Below are 18,156 nucleotides of genomic sequence, written 5' to 3'. Positions count from 1 at the left end.
TTTATGGGGGGTTAGAGTGTTATATTAAAACGATTAGATAATGATTGATCTGGCTGGGAGGGGAATGAGAAGTTAGGGTCCAAACTCCACAGCTCACGGAGCACATATGTGTGTGTGTCCTGTTGTACCACAGCTCACAGAGCGCATGTGTGTGTGTCCTGTTGTACTACAACTCAATGGAGTGCATATGTGTGTGTGTCCTGTTGTACTGCAGCTCACGGAGCGCATGTGTGTGTGTGTCCTGTTGACTGCGCGCATGTGTGTGTGTGTCCTGTTGACTGAGCGCATGTGTGTGTGTGTCCTGTTGTACTGCAGCTCACGGAGCGCATGCGTGTGTGTCCTGTTGACTGAGTGCATGTGTGTGTGTCCTGTTGACTGAGCGCATGTGTGTGTGTCCTGTTGACTGAGCGCATGTGTGTGTGTGTCCTGTTGTACTACAGCAGGAGGTCCTGACGGTTCGGGGTCACAGTCGTCATCGTCGTCGTCACCGCCACTACAGCAGTCCGCCCGGGGTCAGCCATCTTGGATGGAGCTCGCCAAGAGGAAGTCTTTAGCGTGGAATGACCCGACTGACCGCAGACGCTCACAACTATGAAGACCAACTGCCGGCACCCTGAGCAGACTGCTCTGTGACTGGACCTGTAGTTCCTTTAGGCATAATGACCACCATGACCCAGTTCTACTGTACATCTCCCACTGGTGCCCCTCTTTCTCCTCACCCAGAATAAATGATGCCTTTCTCAATCACTGGAAGTCTTCATGTTCATAACACACTTGCAGATCTGTAGTTAGGACAACCTTGGCAGAGAAGCAACTGATAAGAAATAATGCTGTGAAGAGGTTTTCACAGCAATGATATTTCACTATGGAGTTGAGGAACAAACACATTACAGTATAATGATCCTCTGCACTTTATATTTAACCAGATCATGTAGAAGTTAAAAGTTAGGGATGCAGTGTTTGTGAAATTCTAGCCCGATAACGACACTAACTTAACATAACTAACATAACATAACAATCAATGGTGTCCTTACACCAAACAACTTTGACAAGATTTGGGAAAGATTCTTGAAAATTGGAGTCTTCTGAGCTTGAATGGGTGGCATTAGTTCAAAGACTCTAGATATTTAAAAAATATTTCCCAAATCTTGTCAAAGTTGTTTAAGGAGGCCATTGGTCAACAGCAATAGACCTCTGAAGTTCGCCTACAAAAAAGCCACCATCTTTGCCCAAATAAGGAGATCCGATATCTTGACATTTTTTCTATGGGAAAATAACATGGGGGTTTTCAATTATCGCACCTGTTAAACTCTTGCAAGGATTATGACATTGGAAATGCAGACGTTTTTCACTACACAGTTTTGTCCACTGCCGTCTAGTGGATACTGTGATCTTCGGTAGGTGAAGACGGCACACTTTGATCTTTGCTACCCCAGAGCTAACTTACCATGCAACTTGCCATAGGCAGTTAGCTTCAATTAACTCCCAGATCTCCTTATATGGGCAAAGATGGAAGCTTTGGATCCTTTTTGTAGGCGAACTTCAGAGGTCTATACTGATGTTTCTTATTTGTTTGTTTACTTTGTTTTGTTGTTTTTTGCACCCTCTAGTGGCAGCGAAACAAACACATTCATCAGGACAAAATAACCATGTGAAGTCTTTCAGCAAATAAAGAAATTTGCTTATCCAAGAGAAAATAATAGTTTTAACCAGAGATCTAGACAGTCAACTGTAAAAAAAAAGGAAACCTTTTATTGAAGGTGCTGTGATAGACAATTGGGAATGTACAATCTGAGGAAAAGAATTACCAGAAAGCTGTCTCAGCCCCATCCTGATCAGAAGCAAGTCACCCAACGCAAGTCAACAACTGACATTCTGCTCCTTCTTCTCCTCAAGCAGAAACATCTTCTTGCCAAGTTAAAAAAAACAACCAAAAAAATCTTATAAACGATCCATCATCACTTTTTTCACCTTTGTATCTACAACCACAGTAGTATTTACACGATGTACAAAATCACGGCACACACAGGCCCTCTCCAAAAAAGAAAAAGAGCAAAAGCAGGTCTTTCTGCACGTCCCCTGGACTAGAGAGTCTTTGAGTGGCCCAGCTTGGCCTGGGGCAGCCCCGGGGCCCCTCCTACTGCACCCGGTACTTGTAGAACCAGCACAGGCCCCGGGCCCCTCCTACTGCACCCGGTACTTGTAGAACCAGCACAGGCCCTTGGTGAAGTTCCAGCCCAGACACACGGACAGGATGTAGAGGAGGCCGAGCACGGCGAACGGGTAGAGGAGCACCACCGTGTTCTTCAGAAACGGCAACGCTGTGGGGACACGGACACACACACACACACACACCACTCATGAGGCACACTCGGAGCACACTTCCTCGCACTAACGAGAAGCTTTTAAATTCAGATGATTTTTATTATTATTATAAAAATAACACACCACCTTACCATTGTATCCTAGAAAGGTGATGTAGACATAATATCCAATGGCAATCAGCCACATGGTGTTTCCCACAAAATAACCCACGAACCAATCAGAATTGATGAACACAATATCTGAGGGGGAGAAAAAACATTCAAAAACAAAACACACACACCATTCAGAGTGACACACTAGTGACGTCTCAACTGCAGAAGTGTGTGTTGTCCAGTGTTGTGTTGTGCAGTGTGCTCCGTACTCACGGTTGATGAAGAAGAGCTGGAGGAAGTGGAGGATGACCAGTAGAGGGTAGAAGGCGTTGAGGTGGACATCAAAGGCATAACCCCACTCCACGTCATAGTCCTTACTGGGATGCTTTATCAGGTACTTATTGGTGATCACCCTGGACAACAGCACACATTATTAATGATGCTATTTTAATATTCTACTGCACAAACACATATTCTATTCACCCTGGACAACAGCACCCATTATTACTGATGCTATTTTAATATTCTACTGCACAAACACATATTTTATTCTAATGTTCTATTGCACAATAGCATATTCTACTAATATTCTACTGCACAGTTACTAAAGGACGATATTTTCTGATAATGTCAAGATGCTTGAGGCTAGGCCCTCTCCCTCTAACAAGCACAGCAAAAGATTATGTCTCATTAAATTATCGGAAAGCAAATTCTAAGTAGGATAACTGAAGTACAAACTGATAATAATAATAAAAATAACATTACATGTAAAACTCTGAATAGAGCATCAAATCAAATACAGACAAGAGCAGTTTATCATGTGCAGACACACAGAAAAAGCATTGAAGATAATACAGTATATCGGCCATAAGCGTATTTCACTGTTAAAAGTTGCCAAACTGAATGCTATCTTATCATGTAAAGAACACAAAGCATCAGACGACACCACAACTCCAGAGTGGCACAACTGTCTGATCTCAGGACAGTTTGTGACCTCCAACTGGTTTATGAACGTTTCTCCAATGTAATCTCAATTTTTAACAGTATAAAACAGTAATCCGTATACAGGTTTTTTTTAACAGTATAAAACAGTAATCCGTATGTACTACTTTGTTTTTAACAGTATACAACAGCAATCCATGTACTGTATTTTAACAGCATAAAACAGTAATTCATACGTCCTGGTTCTTGCCAACTCACCACATGAGGGTGGAGACGAGTAGCCCAACACCAATGCAGTCGATGAACACCACCCACAGAAGCAGCTTCAGCGTCTCCACGAAGCCCATGTCCAGAACGAGGCCGAAGCCGATGGTGGACACTATAGAACAGGAGCACAAACAAGCTGTCATCCACCTGCTGAACACGGAGATTAGACAACAGCCATAATCTACCTGCTGAACACCGAGATTAGACAACAGCCATCATCTACCTGCTGAACACCGAGATTAGACAACAGCCATCATCTACCTGCTGAACACCGAGATTAGACAACAGCCATCATCTACCTGCTGAACACCGAGATTAGACAACAGCCATCATCTACCTGCTGAACACCGAGATTAGACTACAGCCATCATCTACTGGACCTGCTGAACACCGAGATTAGACAACAGCCATCATCTACTGTAGCTGCTGAACACCGAGATTAGACTACAGCCATCATCTACTGGACCTGCTGAACACCGAGATTAGACAACAGCCATCATCTACTGTAGCTGCTGAACACCGGGCTTAGACTACAGCCATCATCTACCTGCTGGCCATCATCTACGTTAGTCGATTGTGCACCACAATAAAATTAAATTCTTAAGTAATCTGAGTGCTCCGGTCATCTCTGGGTTTAGTCTCTTTTTGAAGTAGCCCAGCCAGTTTCTCAGCTCTTGATATCATTTCAAGTTTACAGAAAAATGGTATCATCATCTACCTGCTGAACTCCGAGATTAGACAACAACCATCATCTACTCTACATGATGCAACACAACAGCACGTTTCAAATAGACCATCATTCTGTGTCAAATTAGATAAGGCTGGTGCTGCACCATCTCAGATTTTGGTTTAAACTTTTCTATATCAGGAACTGATCCCAAAGCCAAGGCCTGTAAAATGTTTCTGTTCAAATAGCTCGTGCTATCATTTCAAGTTTACAGAAAAATGGTAACAACTGCCAAATTACATTCCATACCAATCATACCATGCAGATTATCCCCAGCAAGGAGGTACCTGAGCAAACCTGAGCACGCTGTATACGAAACGAGTTGTTCACTCTGAATAAAATTGAGTAAAGTCAACAGTGTGACAGTAGAGCGATCTTATTACTGCTATTTAAATATGTTCCTGCAATCAACCTGCACCTAACCAGGCTGTGCGTGGCCCTTGGGCTGATTGGGAACTCTAGCACAGCGGTCAAGATAGATAGATACTTTATTGATACTTTATTGATCCAAAGAAAGCGAGAGTGCAGCACTCCTAGTCATATAACTTGTTTTCTCTTTATCTTCTCTTTATTTTTGCCTGTGAATAGACGTTTCGGGGTTCTCCCTTCTTCAGTTTCAGGCAAACAAACATAAACAGGTGCAATCAATATATGGTGAAGAGAAACGAGTACTTTATTGATCCCCGAGGGAGAAATTGAAGACACTGACCGCAGAGCCAGACGCTGAGGAGGACCAGGAAGGCCGGGTCGTCGCGCGCCCACTGGTCCTTGGTCTGCTTGCGGTAGTGGAAGTTGCGGTAGACCCTCTGCGGCGACGTGAACAGGTAGAGCATCTGCCACACGGCGAACTCAAAGTCCATCTGCTTGAAGTGGAGCAGCCGCCGCAGGTACTTGTAGCGCTTGGCCCCCGCCGTGTGGCGAACGGCGTCGCGGGAGCCCAGGCTACCGTTGCCATGGCTCTGAGGGGGGTAGGAGGTGGTCGGCAACATATTGCTGGAGGACAGATGTGAGTATATCAATATTCATCAGGCCTTACATACATTAAAATAAACATTTTTTGTTTGTGATAAAAGCCAAAGTTACAGTAACAAACGATTGAGATGAGGTTGAAGACACACACACACACACACACATCATCATTCATCAGGACTAACACGTTATGAACTACGTTCTCTACATGTCAAGGTTACAGTAACAAACGATTGTGAGTTTTGTTTTCTTTTTGAATGAGCCTTGAATGACATAAATGACCAACGTTAGGATGGGAAACTTTTTTCTTTTTTCCCTTTCCTTTCTTTTTAACTTTATTTTATTAGACATGTTGAGTGTGATGAGTTTGATTGACTAACAACCTGGATGGTAACAGCATTCAACTTATTCCACTGCATTTTCAAACTAATGTTACTAGTACTAGACGCAGGGAGGATGTTGGAGATTGCACACTCGACAGTGAGGGTCTGGTGATACTAAAGCCAGGCTACAGCGAGGGTAAGCACACAGATTGACAACACTTGATATAGTCAAAGAGGTGACTTATAAGACTTTGCTGTCATCTTAACTGAAGTGCTGAGTTCTACAAAGCTGTATGCAGCATTCCATACACTAACGTCAAGTTGTTGGTCTGGCATTTATGTCTGTCAAGGAGCAAATGCTGACATCAGAATTCTATCCTCGACATCTAGTCTAATTAGAGAACCTGTCTAACGTTACGTCAAGAAGGTTTCCATGGCCAACAGCAAGGTAACGCTCATGTGTGAGATGAACAACTTTAACAGTCGGAAGCTCATCAAATGCGAAGCCATATAAGGTGGCTAGTCAACGATCCCATAAACACAGATACCACACCTTGTCACGGTCAGAACCTTTTATCATGAATCCAAACTTGTGGCTGTGGCTATTTAGAACAGATAGCCTACTAGGTACGTTAGCTCTACCGCTATCCACCTTTTATCTTGGGTTAGGGTTTATTATTATGGATTTATTAACGTTTAGCAAAGGTTAACATTCATACTATAAGACTATGAGACATAACTTGGATGGCAATATAACCTTAAGTTAACAGTAAGTGATTATTATTAGTCAGTTATTATTAGCTATGGCTAGCAGTTAGACTGACGTTGTTGTTTGACATCTGCGTTTACAGTTCCTATATATTGGGGCTCTTCACAAGACACCGAGGGAATGGCAGTCCAATCAAAAGACCGAATAATACAATTATTAAGCCAAATAACCAACCTGCAAGACCGGTTATCCCTCCGACAGCAGTCTTGATAACGTTAGCACCCCTTCTACCTTCGTCAGTACCAAATTAGAACTTCCTGCTTCAAACTGAACACGTAGCAACATCCGGTAGGAAACCCTGTAGTGCACACTGGGTCTTGTAGTTCCTGTATGAAGTCTCTGACCAAATCAAGTGCACTGTTACTAACTGTTAGCTATATGAAAACAATATTCTTACCAGCAAGTGCTGTGTTTAACTCAAGACTGAACATTATGCTTCCAACCAAGCGCTGTGTTTAACTCAAGACTGAATAATACAGGAACAATATGCTAAAAATAGCCTTTTCAAAAATGCATTCTGGCCTCTAGGCATTCTGTTAAATTACAAATTAATGCTGCATTTAGTGTATATGCCCACCTGGGGCCCACTGTGTCTGGGGACTATCATGCATGGTGTGGCCCATGTTCCTGCACCGTCCTCAAGAGCCACTTGCTCACACTCTGAATATTGGTCATCAATAACTCCAGCAACAGCACACAGATCTCAATACAAGTGCACACTACCCATCTCCTTTTGCAGTTCAGAAAGTAACACAAATGGATAAAGTGTCTTATTGGCCATTCTTTTTTTATATATCTGTGCCTCCTGACACATTTTAGAGAACCAGGTACACATGTGAAACTATGCAAAATACTTTTTTTTCCCATTGAAACAATAGTGGAAACAACTGCACTTATGCTTTCTTTCAGGCTCAACTCTGCTACTCACAGCTGGAAATAGTGTCCACTTGGCAACACTGGTGAAGTGTTTTTGATGATGGTGCCTGAGTTCTGTGGCATCACAGTAATACTGTTCTCTTGTGAGCATCTATAAATGCAGAGTTATATCTGTATCAGTCAGAGTGGTCAGCCGTGTTGTCCTGCTACATAAGGATGGCTATGATACACCAGGCCCAGGGTGAACCAGGGCAATTTGGGGCAGATTCAAACCCGTTTTGCCCATGATTGTATTATGTTTATTTCGATTGTGCAAAAAGAGTTGGTGAAATAAGGTACATTACTGAAACCTCAGAGGTTAAATGATTTAAAATTGTATCTAAAATGTTTTTCAGAGGTCTCAACTAAGACAAAGCTGGAGCTCAAATTGAAGTAGAGATCTACAGTATATGTAGTCTGTACAAATGAATCTCACTATGTTGGCTTCTCTCTGGACAAGATGTCTGTCAAGTACTGCAAGTCCTAATTAGTCATCTGTACAAATACCACAATTAATTCAGTCACAAATAATAAACAACATCATTCCCATTTCTTCATATTCTCTTTTTAATGGCATATTGTCGAAAGCATACATTACAGCAGAAATCTGACCTATACAGGTTTGTAAGAGAATAAAATACACAATATGGTTCAGTGCGGTAGAAATAAATAAATAAAAATACAGGTCCAATCTAAATATGTTTTAGCAAGTGTCTGTAAATTATACACCACTATAATAACTGTTGTAATGCAAAATATGCTCTATGGATAACCAAAGAATTTCAAAAGACAAAAATAATATATCTATACGCATAAAAAAATTACATAGACACAGAGGTGGACGCACCACAACAACATCATATAGGCTGTTGCATTTCACAGTCAATGGTGAAGATGACCACAACTGGACACTGTCGGTCACTATGGGACGTGAGGCTCGAGTATAAGCACAAGAGTATGACACGTATCTCCTCTACTGCCCGAGTCTAAATGCTTGCTTAATAATGCAGTCTGCAGTTACGTTTTGATTTCAGGAGCCAATCAAAGGACACCCCCTGGCCTTTCCCTCCTAAAGCACCATGGTGATTAGCTGGGGCCGTTCATGGTGAGTGTGAGACACCATAGATATATATATATATATCTATGGTGAGACACTAGCTGTGTTTCCTGCTCATAGAGCCGTGGGGCCGTGTGCGGACAGCAGAGGTGTGAAGTGAGAACACTGAGCACACACACAGTAGCTACAGGATCGCACAGAGCACATGGTTCAATTCGACAGACAGAGACAGAAGGGGATTAGTCGTTAGTTACCGCAACTTTAATTTTTTGCGTCACATATTGAAGTACTGAAAAATACAAGTGAAGTCACGTCTCACACCGCGAGAGAAACAACTACGGCGTGCTGAAGTGGACGCAGCAGGTGGTGACGGAGAGTGCTGAATGTGTGACGGGTGTGACAGGTGTGACAGGTGTGACGGGTGTGACGGGAATGATGGAGGGGGGGGGACAGACCAAAAAATTACTGTGTGTCCTATGGAGTTCAAACAAACAAACAAACAAACAAAGCATAGACAGAAGTCCTAACAGCTTGCTGTTGTAATGGCTGAGGAACGTGAGGGTGTACAGTAAGCCTAAGGAGCGGATGTACTGTATGCTCAAGAGCCCTGGAAGATCTGAATCAGGCATGGCGTCAGCCGCACGTGTACGTGTCCTTTCTGAGCCGACATGGCGTCAGGCTCCACTTCATACCATTCTGCGTTTCCGTATCTCACCGAATGCTACATGTTGTCTATGGACATCAGAAATGACTGATCTACTCTTACTCTTACTGTTGCGTTAGCCATTATGTTCTGACGCAACTCACTGAGTCTATGGCAAGTCCACGCTAATCCTCTGCACTGGCTACAGTTAGCTAAGTTTAACAGTGCACTGTTTAAATAGCAAAACCTTAAAGACAGTCTGCATCCAATTCTCCGAAAACATTAATAATACTTCATCTCTTTATGTTGTGATGTTACTATTCTCCTTTATAATACTTCAGCTCTTTATGTTGTGATGTTACTATTGTCCTTTACACATTGTAGCTCATTGTAGTATGTTATAACTGGATAACTAGCTCTTCAGTTTGGCAGTATACTCTGATGGTCATTCACTATACAGCACATACACTTTTGGACTTTTGATCCAATAAAACATGAATGCATGTGAGCGTGACGCTCTGTAAGCCACAGTTCATCTTCAGTGTTCCATAGTTTGACTGGTATGTATTTAGGAGTATGCAGTGCTTAAGGTAATCCATTTTACATACCGTATACATGTTCCCTAAAATGGATAGAATGCATTAAAACCAGCCAGTGCACACGACTGCACACATGACTTCAGTGATTACGGTAGAAGCTAACACGTCTACATTTCACACACTGTTGCTAGTTATGTGTCACTGGGCATATGAAGTGTGTGAGGCTCTATGAACAGCATGGGATAATTGTGTGTGTATGTGTGTGTGTGTGTGTGTGTGTGTGTGTGTGTGTGTGTGTGTGTGCGTGTGTGTGTGATCATGTGTCTACTTTCCCGAAGGTTCCGTCTGGAGGTCTGTAGTGGCGTGGGAAGGCCTTGAGTTGAAGGGAGTTAAAGGCATACTTGCGACATCCCACGTTCTTCACCGTGTTCTCACGCCGACAACCCTCACTACGGGGAGAGGAGGAGAGGAGAGGAGGAGGAGGAGGAGGAGAGGACAGAGAGGATGACAGCAAGTGAAGAAAGAACAGATAAAAGGACAAAAACAGGACAACAACAGGGCAGGCGTTAACGATGACAAACCAACAAAAAGTAAACCAAATCAAAAGTGGACAAAATCATAAAGTAAACGGCACCAGATGGGTATGAGAGCACATAGCAGGGGCACACACACACACACACACACACACACACACACACACACACAATGGAGTGCAGACGCGGTCAGAAGCCTTTATGCCAGCAGGGTGCATGTGTGTGGCAGAGGAGCTAACACACACCCTGTCTTTAGTGCCCAGAGTTGAGTGAGTTCATCCTCCACACCAGCCTCAACTGTACTGGAGCATCTTCCTCTGTGTCAACGCTTTATTTCCCTACAGATGATTCAGCAGCCCACGTAGTGCCCAATATGCATCAAGCTGGACGCAACGTTTGAGTTAGACATGCCTCCGGGGCAAATACTGCACTATACTGTACCACAGGGGTGGAGCGCAAGGGGCAAATATTCACATTGTGCTTTAAATCCTCCAGTAAGTCCCATTCCACAACCCCCTATAAGTCTAGGGTCAGTTGAGGGTTCAGTCATGCCTGACTGACATCTCATGACCCCAGTACACACACACACACACACACACACACACACGAGCAGATATGGCCTTAGGACATTATCATGATATACATGAAAAAGAGAGAGAAGAAAAATAAATAAAAATTATTATTATCAGCAAACATATACCTAATACTTATATGTATATACTGAACAACAATATAAATATATTTTCTTAACAACTTAACAAGAAAAACCTTATCATCTGATTTTGAAATATAAATAAGAACATTTTCTATGATAGATCAAGAGAACGAACAGGAAAAGTAAAAAACATCCAAATCCATATCTGAAACCAAAGATCTTGCCATCACTAAACACAGACCATGTATGACAAGCAAAAGTGCCCAGTATTTGTCCAGATAAGCAAGCATTGTCTCTGGAAAATAAGCCTTGCCTCTTGCCTCTGAAAAAAGAAAGAATCGGCCTATTCTTAAACATCTCATATTGCTATCAGTTACAGTATATCTGGGTTGAGTAAATCTGGAATCTCAGCAGGCTTCTGAGGCCTTGGTGAGCCACCATGGAAAGTTTGAGAACTTATGCTTAACACGAGTAATCCCTCACTAACAGGACGGATCCCTTCCCCACCATAGAGCAGACCACCCAGCTAAAGCACGGCGACTCTCGCCAGTCTGTCCGCTTCACGACCGATCCCAGTACGACGCAGAGGAACAGAGGTAGTTAGAAACACGTCTTCTGATTTTCTTCCTGATCGAAGGGAGAGCGCAAATCAAGGCTTAAAAGAAGACATTAACTCTCAGAGGAGAAAAGAAAGAACAACACTACTGGATAGAGAAGTGCATAATAGTCAGAGCTAATCATGTAAACAGTAGCATTGCAAATACTTCATCCTCCACCATAGAGAACTGGGACTCCAGAGAATTCACTGTACAAATCTTGCATTTCATTCGTAAGAGATTCCTTTGAAACTCAAAATATCTCTGCCATGCAGCAAAACAAACTAGTCTCATTTATAGAAAAGCGCAAATCCATCAACCTTTAACTCGGTTTCAAAGTGCAAACAAAGTGTATAATGTAATGATTGAAGTATTGATGAAGACTATATCTATGTAAACATGTTTTTTGGCCAAACATTTCTTAACAGATTGTTATCTAAGTATTGATAGATGAGGCTGAATATTGACTCTTGCTTAGGTACTGCAATTCAGTACATCCCAAATTCCTTGAATTTCCCCTTGGGGATCAATAAAAGTATCTATCTATCTATCTATCTATCTATCTACATCCTTAGACAGAAGTAGACCATGAAAGGATCCTTATTTCCTTCGGTGTGTCATTTGATCTAGCTATGGCTACTGTCCACCACAAAGCATGGAGGAAACTTTGGCACCGGTTGACTGTGTTCCCACGATAGTTCTAGTTGATGGACCATTGGGGGTTTATCACGGGGAGAATCCCTTGCAGAGATAAGATGTCTATGTAAGACTTAGTATGTGACACCGGGTAGGTCACAAATATTATATTTTGGCACAATAATAAATATGTAACATATATCCCATATTACCACCTTCAAAACCAGGAAAAATAAATATATCCAATACCAAGACCAACATCATCTGAGTGGCTGAGCTTAGAGCTATAAGCAGACAATACCTGAACTTTCATCTAAAGCCAGCAAATCAACAGATGCATATAGAAGTATAGCGACAAATCCAGTACAAAAATAATGAGCTATCCAACATATCATAACTTTCATGGTACCATTATTTTCCCCCTGAAGCACGTTACAATCTTATACAATCCTACCAAAACCGGCCCTCGCGTGCGGACGCAGGCCGAGGCAAGAACACCCGCTAGCAATCCTACAAAAGTGCATGGTGAGTCACGTGGGAGTGGACACAGGAAGACGTTAAGAAAGAGAAGACCCATGGACGTGAGCACAGCCCTGGTCAGGGGACAGCGTGCGCGTGTGTGTGGACAGCTGTCGGACTGCTAAAGCTCCGTACGCCTGACCAACTCGATGCTTGACTTGAAGCATGAACACAAGTGGAAGACAAAGGCCAAGGCAAGCAACAAGGGAATATCCACTACCTGAATGCATAAAGAAATTACAACTAAATAAATGTAGAAATATAAAAACAAACATATCTGATATATATCTGTATAAAGCCAGCAACCAGCAAAATACACTGGCAAAACTCTTAAAGCCATTATTACAACAACACAAGAAAAGACTGAATGCATATCTCAATGATATAATAGCATAACTCATCGTTTAAAATATCTCCATGTGGGTTATTTCCTCCCCATGAAATGAGCGGAATATTCCGTAGTGTTCTTGTTCTTCTCTACAAATGATTTTACAAATGCATCACTTGCGACTTGCGTTTCTATCCTGCAGCCATCTTGAGGAAGTGAGATAAGACGCAGGGAGCCACGGAGACCTCCAGGGGGCAGCACTGCCCTGTCCTGTCCTGTCCTGTCCTGCACGTCAGGCCAGCGTGAGGCGTCCAGAGAGCCAGGGCCACAGGGTGGCGCTCTAGAGGTCATCTCCGAATCGAAACGGCAAAGGAGGAAGAACAACCCCCCCCCCACGCCTTCAGAGGGAATAGTCTGACCTTTTTTATTTGTTGTTTTTGCCTCTGAGCGCAGTGACATAGCAGGAAGAGCATGGGCAGGAGAGAGAGGGGGATAGAGAGAGAGAGAGAGAGAGAGAGAGAAAGAGAGAGAGGATAGATAGATAAATAGATAGATAGATAGATAGAGAGGGAGAATGAGAGAGAGGATAGAGGATAGAGGGAGAGAGAGAGAGAGAAAGCAAGATAGAGAGAGAGAGAGAGAGAGAGAGAGAGAGAGAGAAAGCAAGAGAGAGAGAGAGAGAGAGGGAGAGAGAGAGAGAGAGAGAGAGAGAGAGAGAGAGAGAGAGAGAGGATAGAGGATAGAGGGAGAGATAGAGAAAGCAAGAGAGAGAGACAGTGAGAGAGAGAGAGAGAGCGAGAGATAGAGAGATAGAGAGAGAATAAGAGAGAGGGCCAGCGTGTGGGTCAGTTGTAGCGCAGCTTGGCCAGCAGGAAGGCGACGCTGAGGAAGAGCCAGACGAAGAGCAGGTTGGGGCTGAAGGCCAGCAGGGGGAGGGAGTAGAACAGGGCGGGGTCCAATCGCAGGTCCCGCACCGGCAGCACCCCACTCAGGTTCTTCTGGGTCACCCCCTCCCTCGTCCCAATGCTGCGGAGGAGACCAGGAGGCGCACAGGGAGCCCAGAGGAGAGAAGGAGGAGGTGCACAAGGAGTCGAGGAGAGGAGGAGGGGAGAGGAGAGGAGAGAGGAGGAGGAGGAGGAGGGGAGGAGAGAGGAGAGGAGGAGGAAGAGGAGAGGAGAGAGGAGGAGAGGAGGAGGAGGAGGAGAGGAGAGAGGAGGAGGTGCATAGGGAGTCGAGGGGAGAGGAGGAGAGGAGGAGGAGGTGCACAGGGAGTTGAGGAGAGGAGGAGGAGGGGAGAGGAGGAGGAGGAGGAGGAGGAGAGGAGGAGGTGCACAGGGAGTCGAGGAGAGGAGGAGGAGGGGAGAGGAGGAGGAGGAGGAGGAGAGGAGAGAGTAGGAGAGGAGGTGCACAGGGAGTCGAGGGGAGGAGAGGAGGAGGAAGAGAGGAGAAGAGGAGGAGGAGAAGAGAGGAGGAGAGAGGGAGGGAAAAATCAAAAGAGAGGAAGGGGAAGAGGATGGCAAGCGAAAGAGGCCAAAAGAGGGAGGAAGAGAGGGGAGGGGATTGGTGGAATGAGACGGAGGAGAAAACAGATGGAGAGAACACATGCACACAGAGGGAGGGATGGAGGGAGGGACAGAGGGTCTCAGAAGAGGAGAAGGAGAAATGAATGAGGAACACAAATACCAGGAGAGGAGAGGAGGGGTATAAATGGAGAACCCAAGATGAGGGACAAGGGGCGAGTGAGGTGCAGAAACGGAATAGTAACATGGAGGAGAAACGTATACATGGAGGAACAGAAATCCGCTCACGCAAAATAAGGTAATGGCCACCAGGGGGAGACAAAAAAGAGCAAAATAACCAAACAGTATGGAGCAACACACAGACATCATAGATGACAGACAGGAAGAGAAAAAGAGAATCAAAGAAAACATTGAGTGGTCTGCATCTGAGTCATAGAACCAAAACAGAAAGAGAAACGGCAGCAGTTTGTGTGTGTGGGAGCAACAGAGCAAAACAGAGCTGAACAGAGCAGCAGCGATGGTGGGCCATGCACCCCCATACCCCCCGAGAGAGAGAGAGATGGAGGGAGGGAGAGGGAGAGAGAGATGGAGGGAGAGGGAGAGAGAGATGGAGAGATGGCGGGAGGGAGGGAGAAGGGAGATAGAGGGAGAGAGAGAGAGAGAGAGGAAGAGGGAGGGAGGGAGAGATGGAGGGAGGGAGAAGGGAGATGGAGGAAGGGAGAGGGAGAGAGAGAGAGAGAGGGTGCAACCCAACCAGGCCATGCAGCGCAAGCTTGCCACGCTTTATTCCCCAGCATGCAACAGGCATGCAGCCTCTGCTGGGCAGCCCAGGGGATTGGGGGGATGGGGGGGGCAGAGCGGGGGTCGAGGGGGTCAGAGTGGCGACAGCTTCATGGTAACCCCGGCAGACGACGGTGACCACTCCATCCCCGACAGGACATCCTCCCCTCCCCTCCGCTACGCTCCTCGCGCTCCCATCCCGCTGGAGGAGGAGCCTGTTGGAGGTGGAGCCTGTTGGGGGAGGGGCCTGTTGGAGGAGGGGCCTGTTGGAGGAGGAGACCTCGGATGGAGGCTGGACAGGACGGGCGCGCGGATGCTGAGAGCTCCAGGGGACAGAGGAGGCGAGCAGGGATGCTGCACAACTACAGGACATTCACAGCAGTGCACACGACACTGTGTGTGTGTGTGTGTGTGTGTGTATGTGTGTATGTGTGCCTGGGTGTGAGAAATAACATAAACACAGGTTTATCTGTGTGTGCCAGTACAGCTCTATCTCGTAACAGTGCTGCACATCAAGAGTGAGGGGTCAACTGTACAACATGCAGTGGAGCACCATTCAACCAGGCTGGGATGCACTGATTGCCCTCACACCACAGAGACACACACACAAGAGTCTCTCCCCAAACAGCCCCTACTCCCCTCAGAGAGAGAGAGAGAGAGAGAGAGAGAGAGAGAGAGAGAGTCTCTCCCCAGCCCCGAACAGCCCCTATTCCCCCCAGAGAGAGAGAGAGAGTCTCTCCCCAGCCCCGAACAGCCCCTACTCCCCCCAGAGAGAGAGAGTCTCTCCCCTGCCCCATCCCCCAAACAGACACTACTCCCCCCAGAGAGAGAGAGAGAGTCTCTCCCCTGCCCCAAAACAGCCCCTACTCTCCCCAGAGAGAGAGAGAGTCTCTCCTCAGCCCCAAACAGCCCCTACTCTCCCCAGACAGAGAGAGAGAGAGAGAGAGAGAGTCTCTCCCCAGCCCCATCCCCCAAAAAGACACTACTCTCCCCAGACAGACAGAGAGAGAGAGAGAGAGAGACAGTCTCTGCCCCTCCCCAGCCCCAAACAGCTCCTACTCCCTCTATAGTTTGTGTGCTGGTGCTTCAGCTGTTCTGTCCCTGTGCATGGTGACTCCTAAGGGTGTGCGTGGGAGGGGGGGGTGTGTGTGTGTGTGGGTGAGGGGTGTGTGTGTGTGTGAGGGGGGTGCGGGTGTGTGCAGTGATATGGAACAGCACATGAGAGAAGCTGAGTCATGGAGTGAACCGACGACAAGACTGGGAGCTGCACAAGCATTCATCAGCAGCTGAGGACACCGCACACACACACACTGGAGCCAGCGCTTACACACACACACACACACACACACAGACGGGGGGGCAGAATACACAAGGAGGAAGTGCTAACTCCAGAGGATCGAGCAGACACTTCTACAGGGGTAATGTAGGCATCAGCTGCTTCCAGCTGGCTGTGCTATGCTAACCGTGCAGTCAGAAACAGGAAGTGCTTCACATGCTACGCAGAAACAGAGAACTTTAAATGATTCATATTAGACATAACATTAGACATTCAACTATGACGTCTGATTACAGCGCAGCTCTAATGCTTTTGATGATTCAATTCAGTGATTTCAGCTGTGAGCTGCAACAGATTTTTCCAGTCAAGGGTACAAAGTAGAGAAAAACTGTGACATGAACGGCAGAAGCCCCCAAAAAGGCAATTTGAAAACCCTCATTCTAGAGATTACAGCCAGTGAGCATGCTGCATCTATAAATTCATCAGCTGCAAAGGTCTATTTAATAACAAAAGAATGTCTCATTGGTTCAGTGGGTCTGTGTTCCTAAGAGGCTTACAGGAGTTTTGTTCACAAAACACACTAATGCTTATTCATCATACACTAATGCTTAATCAAAATACACTAATGCTTATTCATTTGGCTGATGCTGTCATCCAAAGCCACTTACATACTGTATATTTCAATCATTGCGAGGGCCTGTTGCCCCGGGGCAACTCAGGGTTAAGTGCCCTGCTCAAGGGCAAAACGGTGGTAGCCAGGAACGGAACTCATGACCCCTCTAGCTGCTGGACACTAGAGCATTGGCATGATGGGCAGCTGTAGCCATGGTTACAGGCGTCGGGCTGGTACCCGAAGGGTTGCCGGTTCGATCCCTAGCCAGTGGGAAGAATGTGGGTGGGGGAAGTGCTTTCACAAGCACTGCTCTCCCACGCCCACATCCACAGCCGAAGTGCCCTTGAGCAAGGCTCCTAACCCCTCACTGCTCCCCTTGAGCAAGGCCCCTAACCCCTCACTGCTCCCCTTGAGCAAGGCTCCTAACCCCTCACTGCGCCCCTTGAGCAAGGCACCTAACCCCTCACTGCTCCCCTTGAGCAAGGCTCCTAACCCCTCACTGCTCCCCTTGAGCAAGGCACCTAACCCCTCACTGCTCCCCTTGAGCAAGGCCCCTAACCCCTCACTGCTCCCCTTGAGCAAGGCTCCTAACCCCTCACTGCGCCCCTTGAGCAAGGCTCCTAACCCCTCACTGCTCCCCTTGAGCAAGGCTCCTAACCCCTCACTGCTCCCCGAGCACCGCTGTTCACTGCTCCGGGTTAGTGTGTGCTTCACCTCACTGTGTGTGTTTCACTAATTCAAGAATTGGGATAAATGCAGAGACCAAATTTCCCTCACGGGATCAAAAGACTATATATGCTATTGCTTATACTGATGGGGGGGGGGGGACGGGGGGGCGTGAGTCTACCAGAGAAACAGCGCCCCCTCCCTGCAGTTTGCACTTTCTCCGACACGTTGTCTGCGCAGGTGTGCTGTTGTGCGGAGGTCTCACCTGCGCATGCAGTCGAGGGCCTGCGTGAAGACCTGCGGCGCCATGCCGTGCTCGTGCTGCAGGATCAGACACTGCTCCAGCGTCACCGACATCGCCGTGCGGTCCTTCGCACTCTTGCAACTGGTGAAGCGCACGCCATTCAGCCGCCGGCAGATCTAGTCCAGAGAGAGAGTGTGTGTGTGTGTGTGTGTGTGTGTGTGA

The 18,156-nt window shown here is 46.1% G+C and overlaps 3 protein-coding genes across 9 annotated transcripts in view; 1 reads left to right on the top strand and 2 right to left on the bottom strand.

Moving 5' to 3' along the window:
• The window catches only part of LOC134071713 (CRACD-like protein), a 3,626-nt gene extending 2,966 nt beyond the window's left edge, over nt 1-660 (top strand). Inside the window, exon 4 of the mRNA XM_062528548.1 lies at nt 441-660. Within this exon, the coding sequence (XP_062384532.1) occupies nt 441-595 (155 nt within the window). The 3' untranslated portion in view covers nt 596-660. The remainder of the gene's footprint in view (nt 1-440) is intronic.
• Nucleotides 661-1,727: 1,067 nt separating this feature from the next.
• unc50 (unc-50 homolog (C. elegans)) lies at nt 1,728-6,723 on the bottom strand. Of its 2 annotated transcripts, XM_062528517.1 has the most exons (7): nt 6,589-6,723; nt 5,063-5,346; nt 3,618-3,738; nt 2,691-2,830; nt 2,457-2,564; nt 2,171-2,321; nt 1,728-2,122 (listed from the first exon to the last, which is right to left on the bottom strand). In XM_062528517.1, exons 2-6 carry the CDS (start codon nt 5,340-5,342, stop codon nt 2,185-2,187), a joined length of 786 nt encoding a protein of 261 aa, XP_062384501.1. In that variant the 5' UTR covers nt 5,343-5,346; nt 6,589-6,723; the 3' UTR covers nt 1,728-2,122; nt 2,171-2,184. The 2 variants fall into 2 exon arrangements, with proteins under 2 accessions (XP_062384501.1, XP_062384500.1); XM_062528516.1 differs by having other exon boundaries at nt 1,728-2,321.
• Nucleotides 6,724-7,878: 1,155 nt separating this feature from the next.
• The window catches only part of inpp4ab (inositol polyphosphate-4-phosphatase type I Ab), a 56,467-nt gene continuing 46,189 nt past the window's right edge, over nt 7,879-18,156 (bottom strand). For all 6 annotated transcript variants that reach the window (XM_062528513.1, XM_062528514.1, XM_062528515.1 and 3 more), the window contains 2 exons: nt 17,956-18,110; nt 7,879-10,017 (listed from right to left, as the gene is read on the bottom strand). In XM_062528513.1, the coding sequence (XP_062384497.1) occupies nt 9,885-10,017; nt 17,956-18,110 (288 nt within the window). In that variant the 3' untranslated portion in view covers nt 7,879-9,884. The remainder of the gene's footprint in view (nt 10,018-17,955; nt 18,111-18,156) is intronic.

This window comes from Sardina pilchardus, chromosome 23 (assembly GCF_963854185.1).
Source record: "Sardina pilchardus chromosome 23, fSarPil1.1, whole genome shotgun sequence".
NCBI lineage: Eukaryota > Metazoa > Chordata > Actinopteri > Clupeiformes > Clupeidae > Sardina > Sardina pilchardus.
Note: the sequence above shows the minus strand (reverse complement) of the source record. Positions and strands in the feature narration are given on the sequence as shown.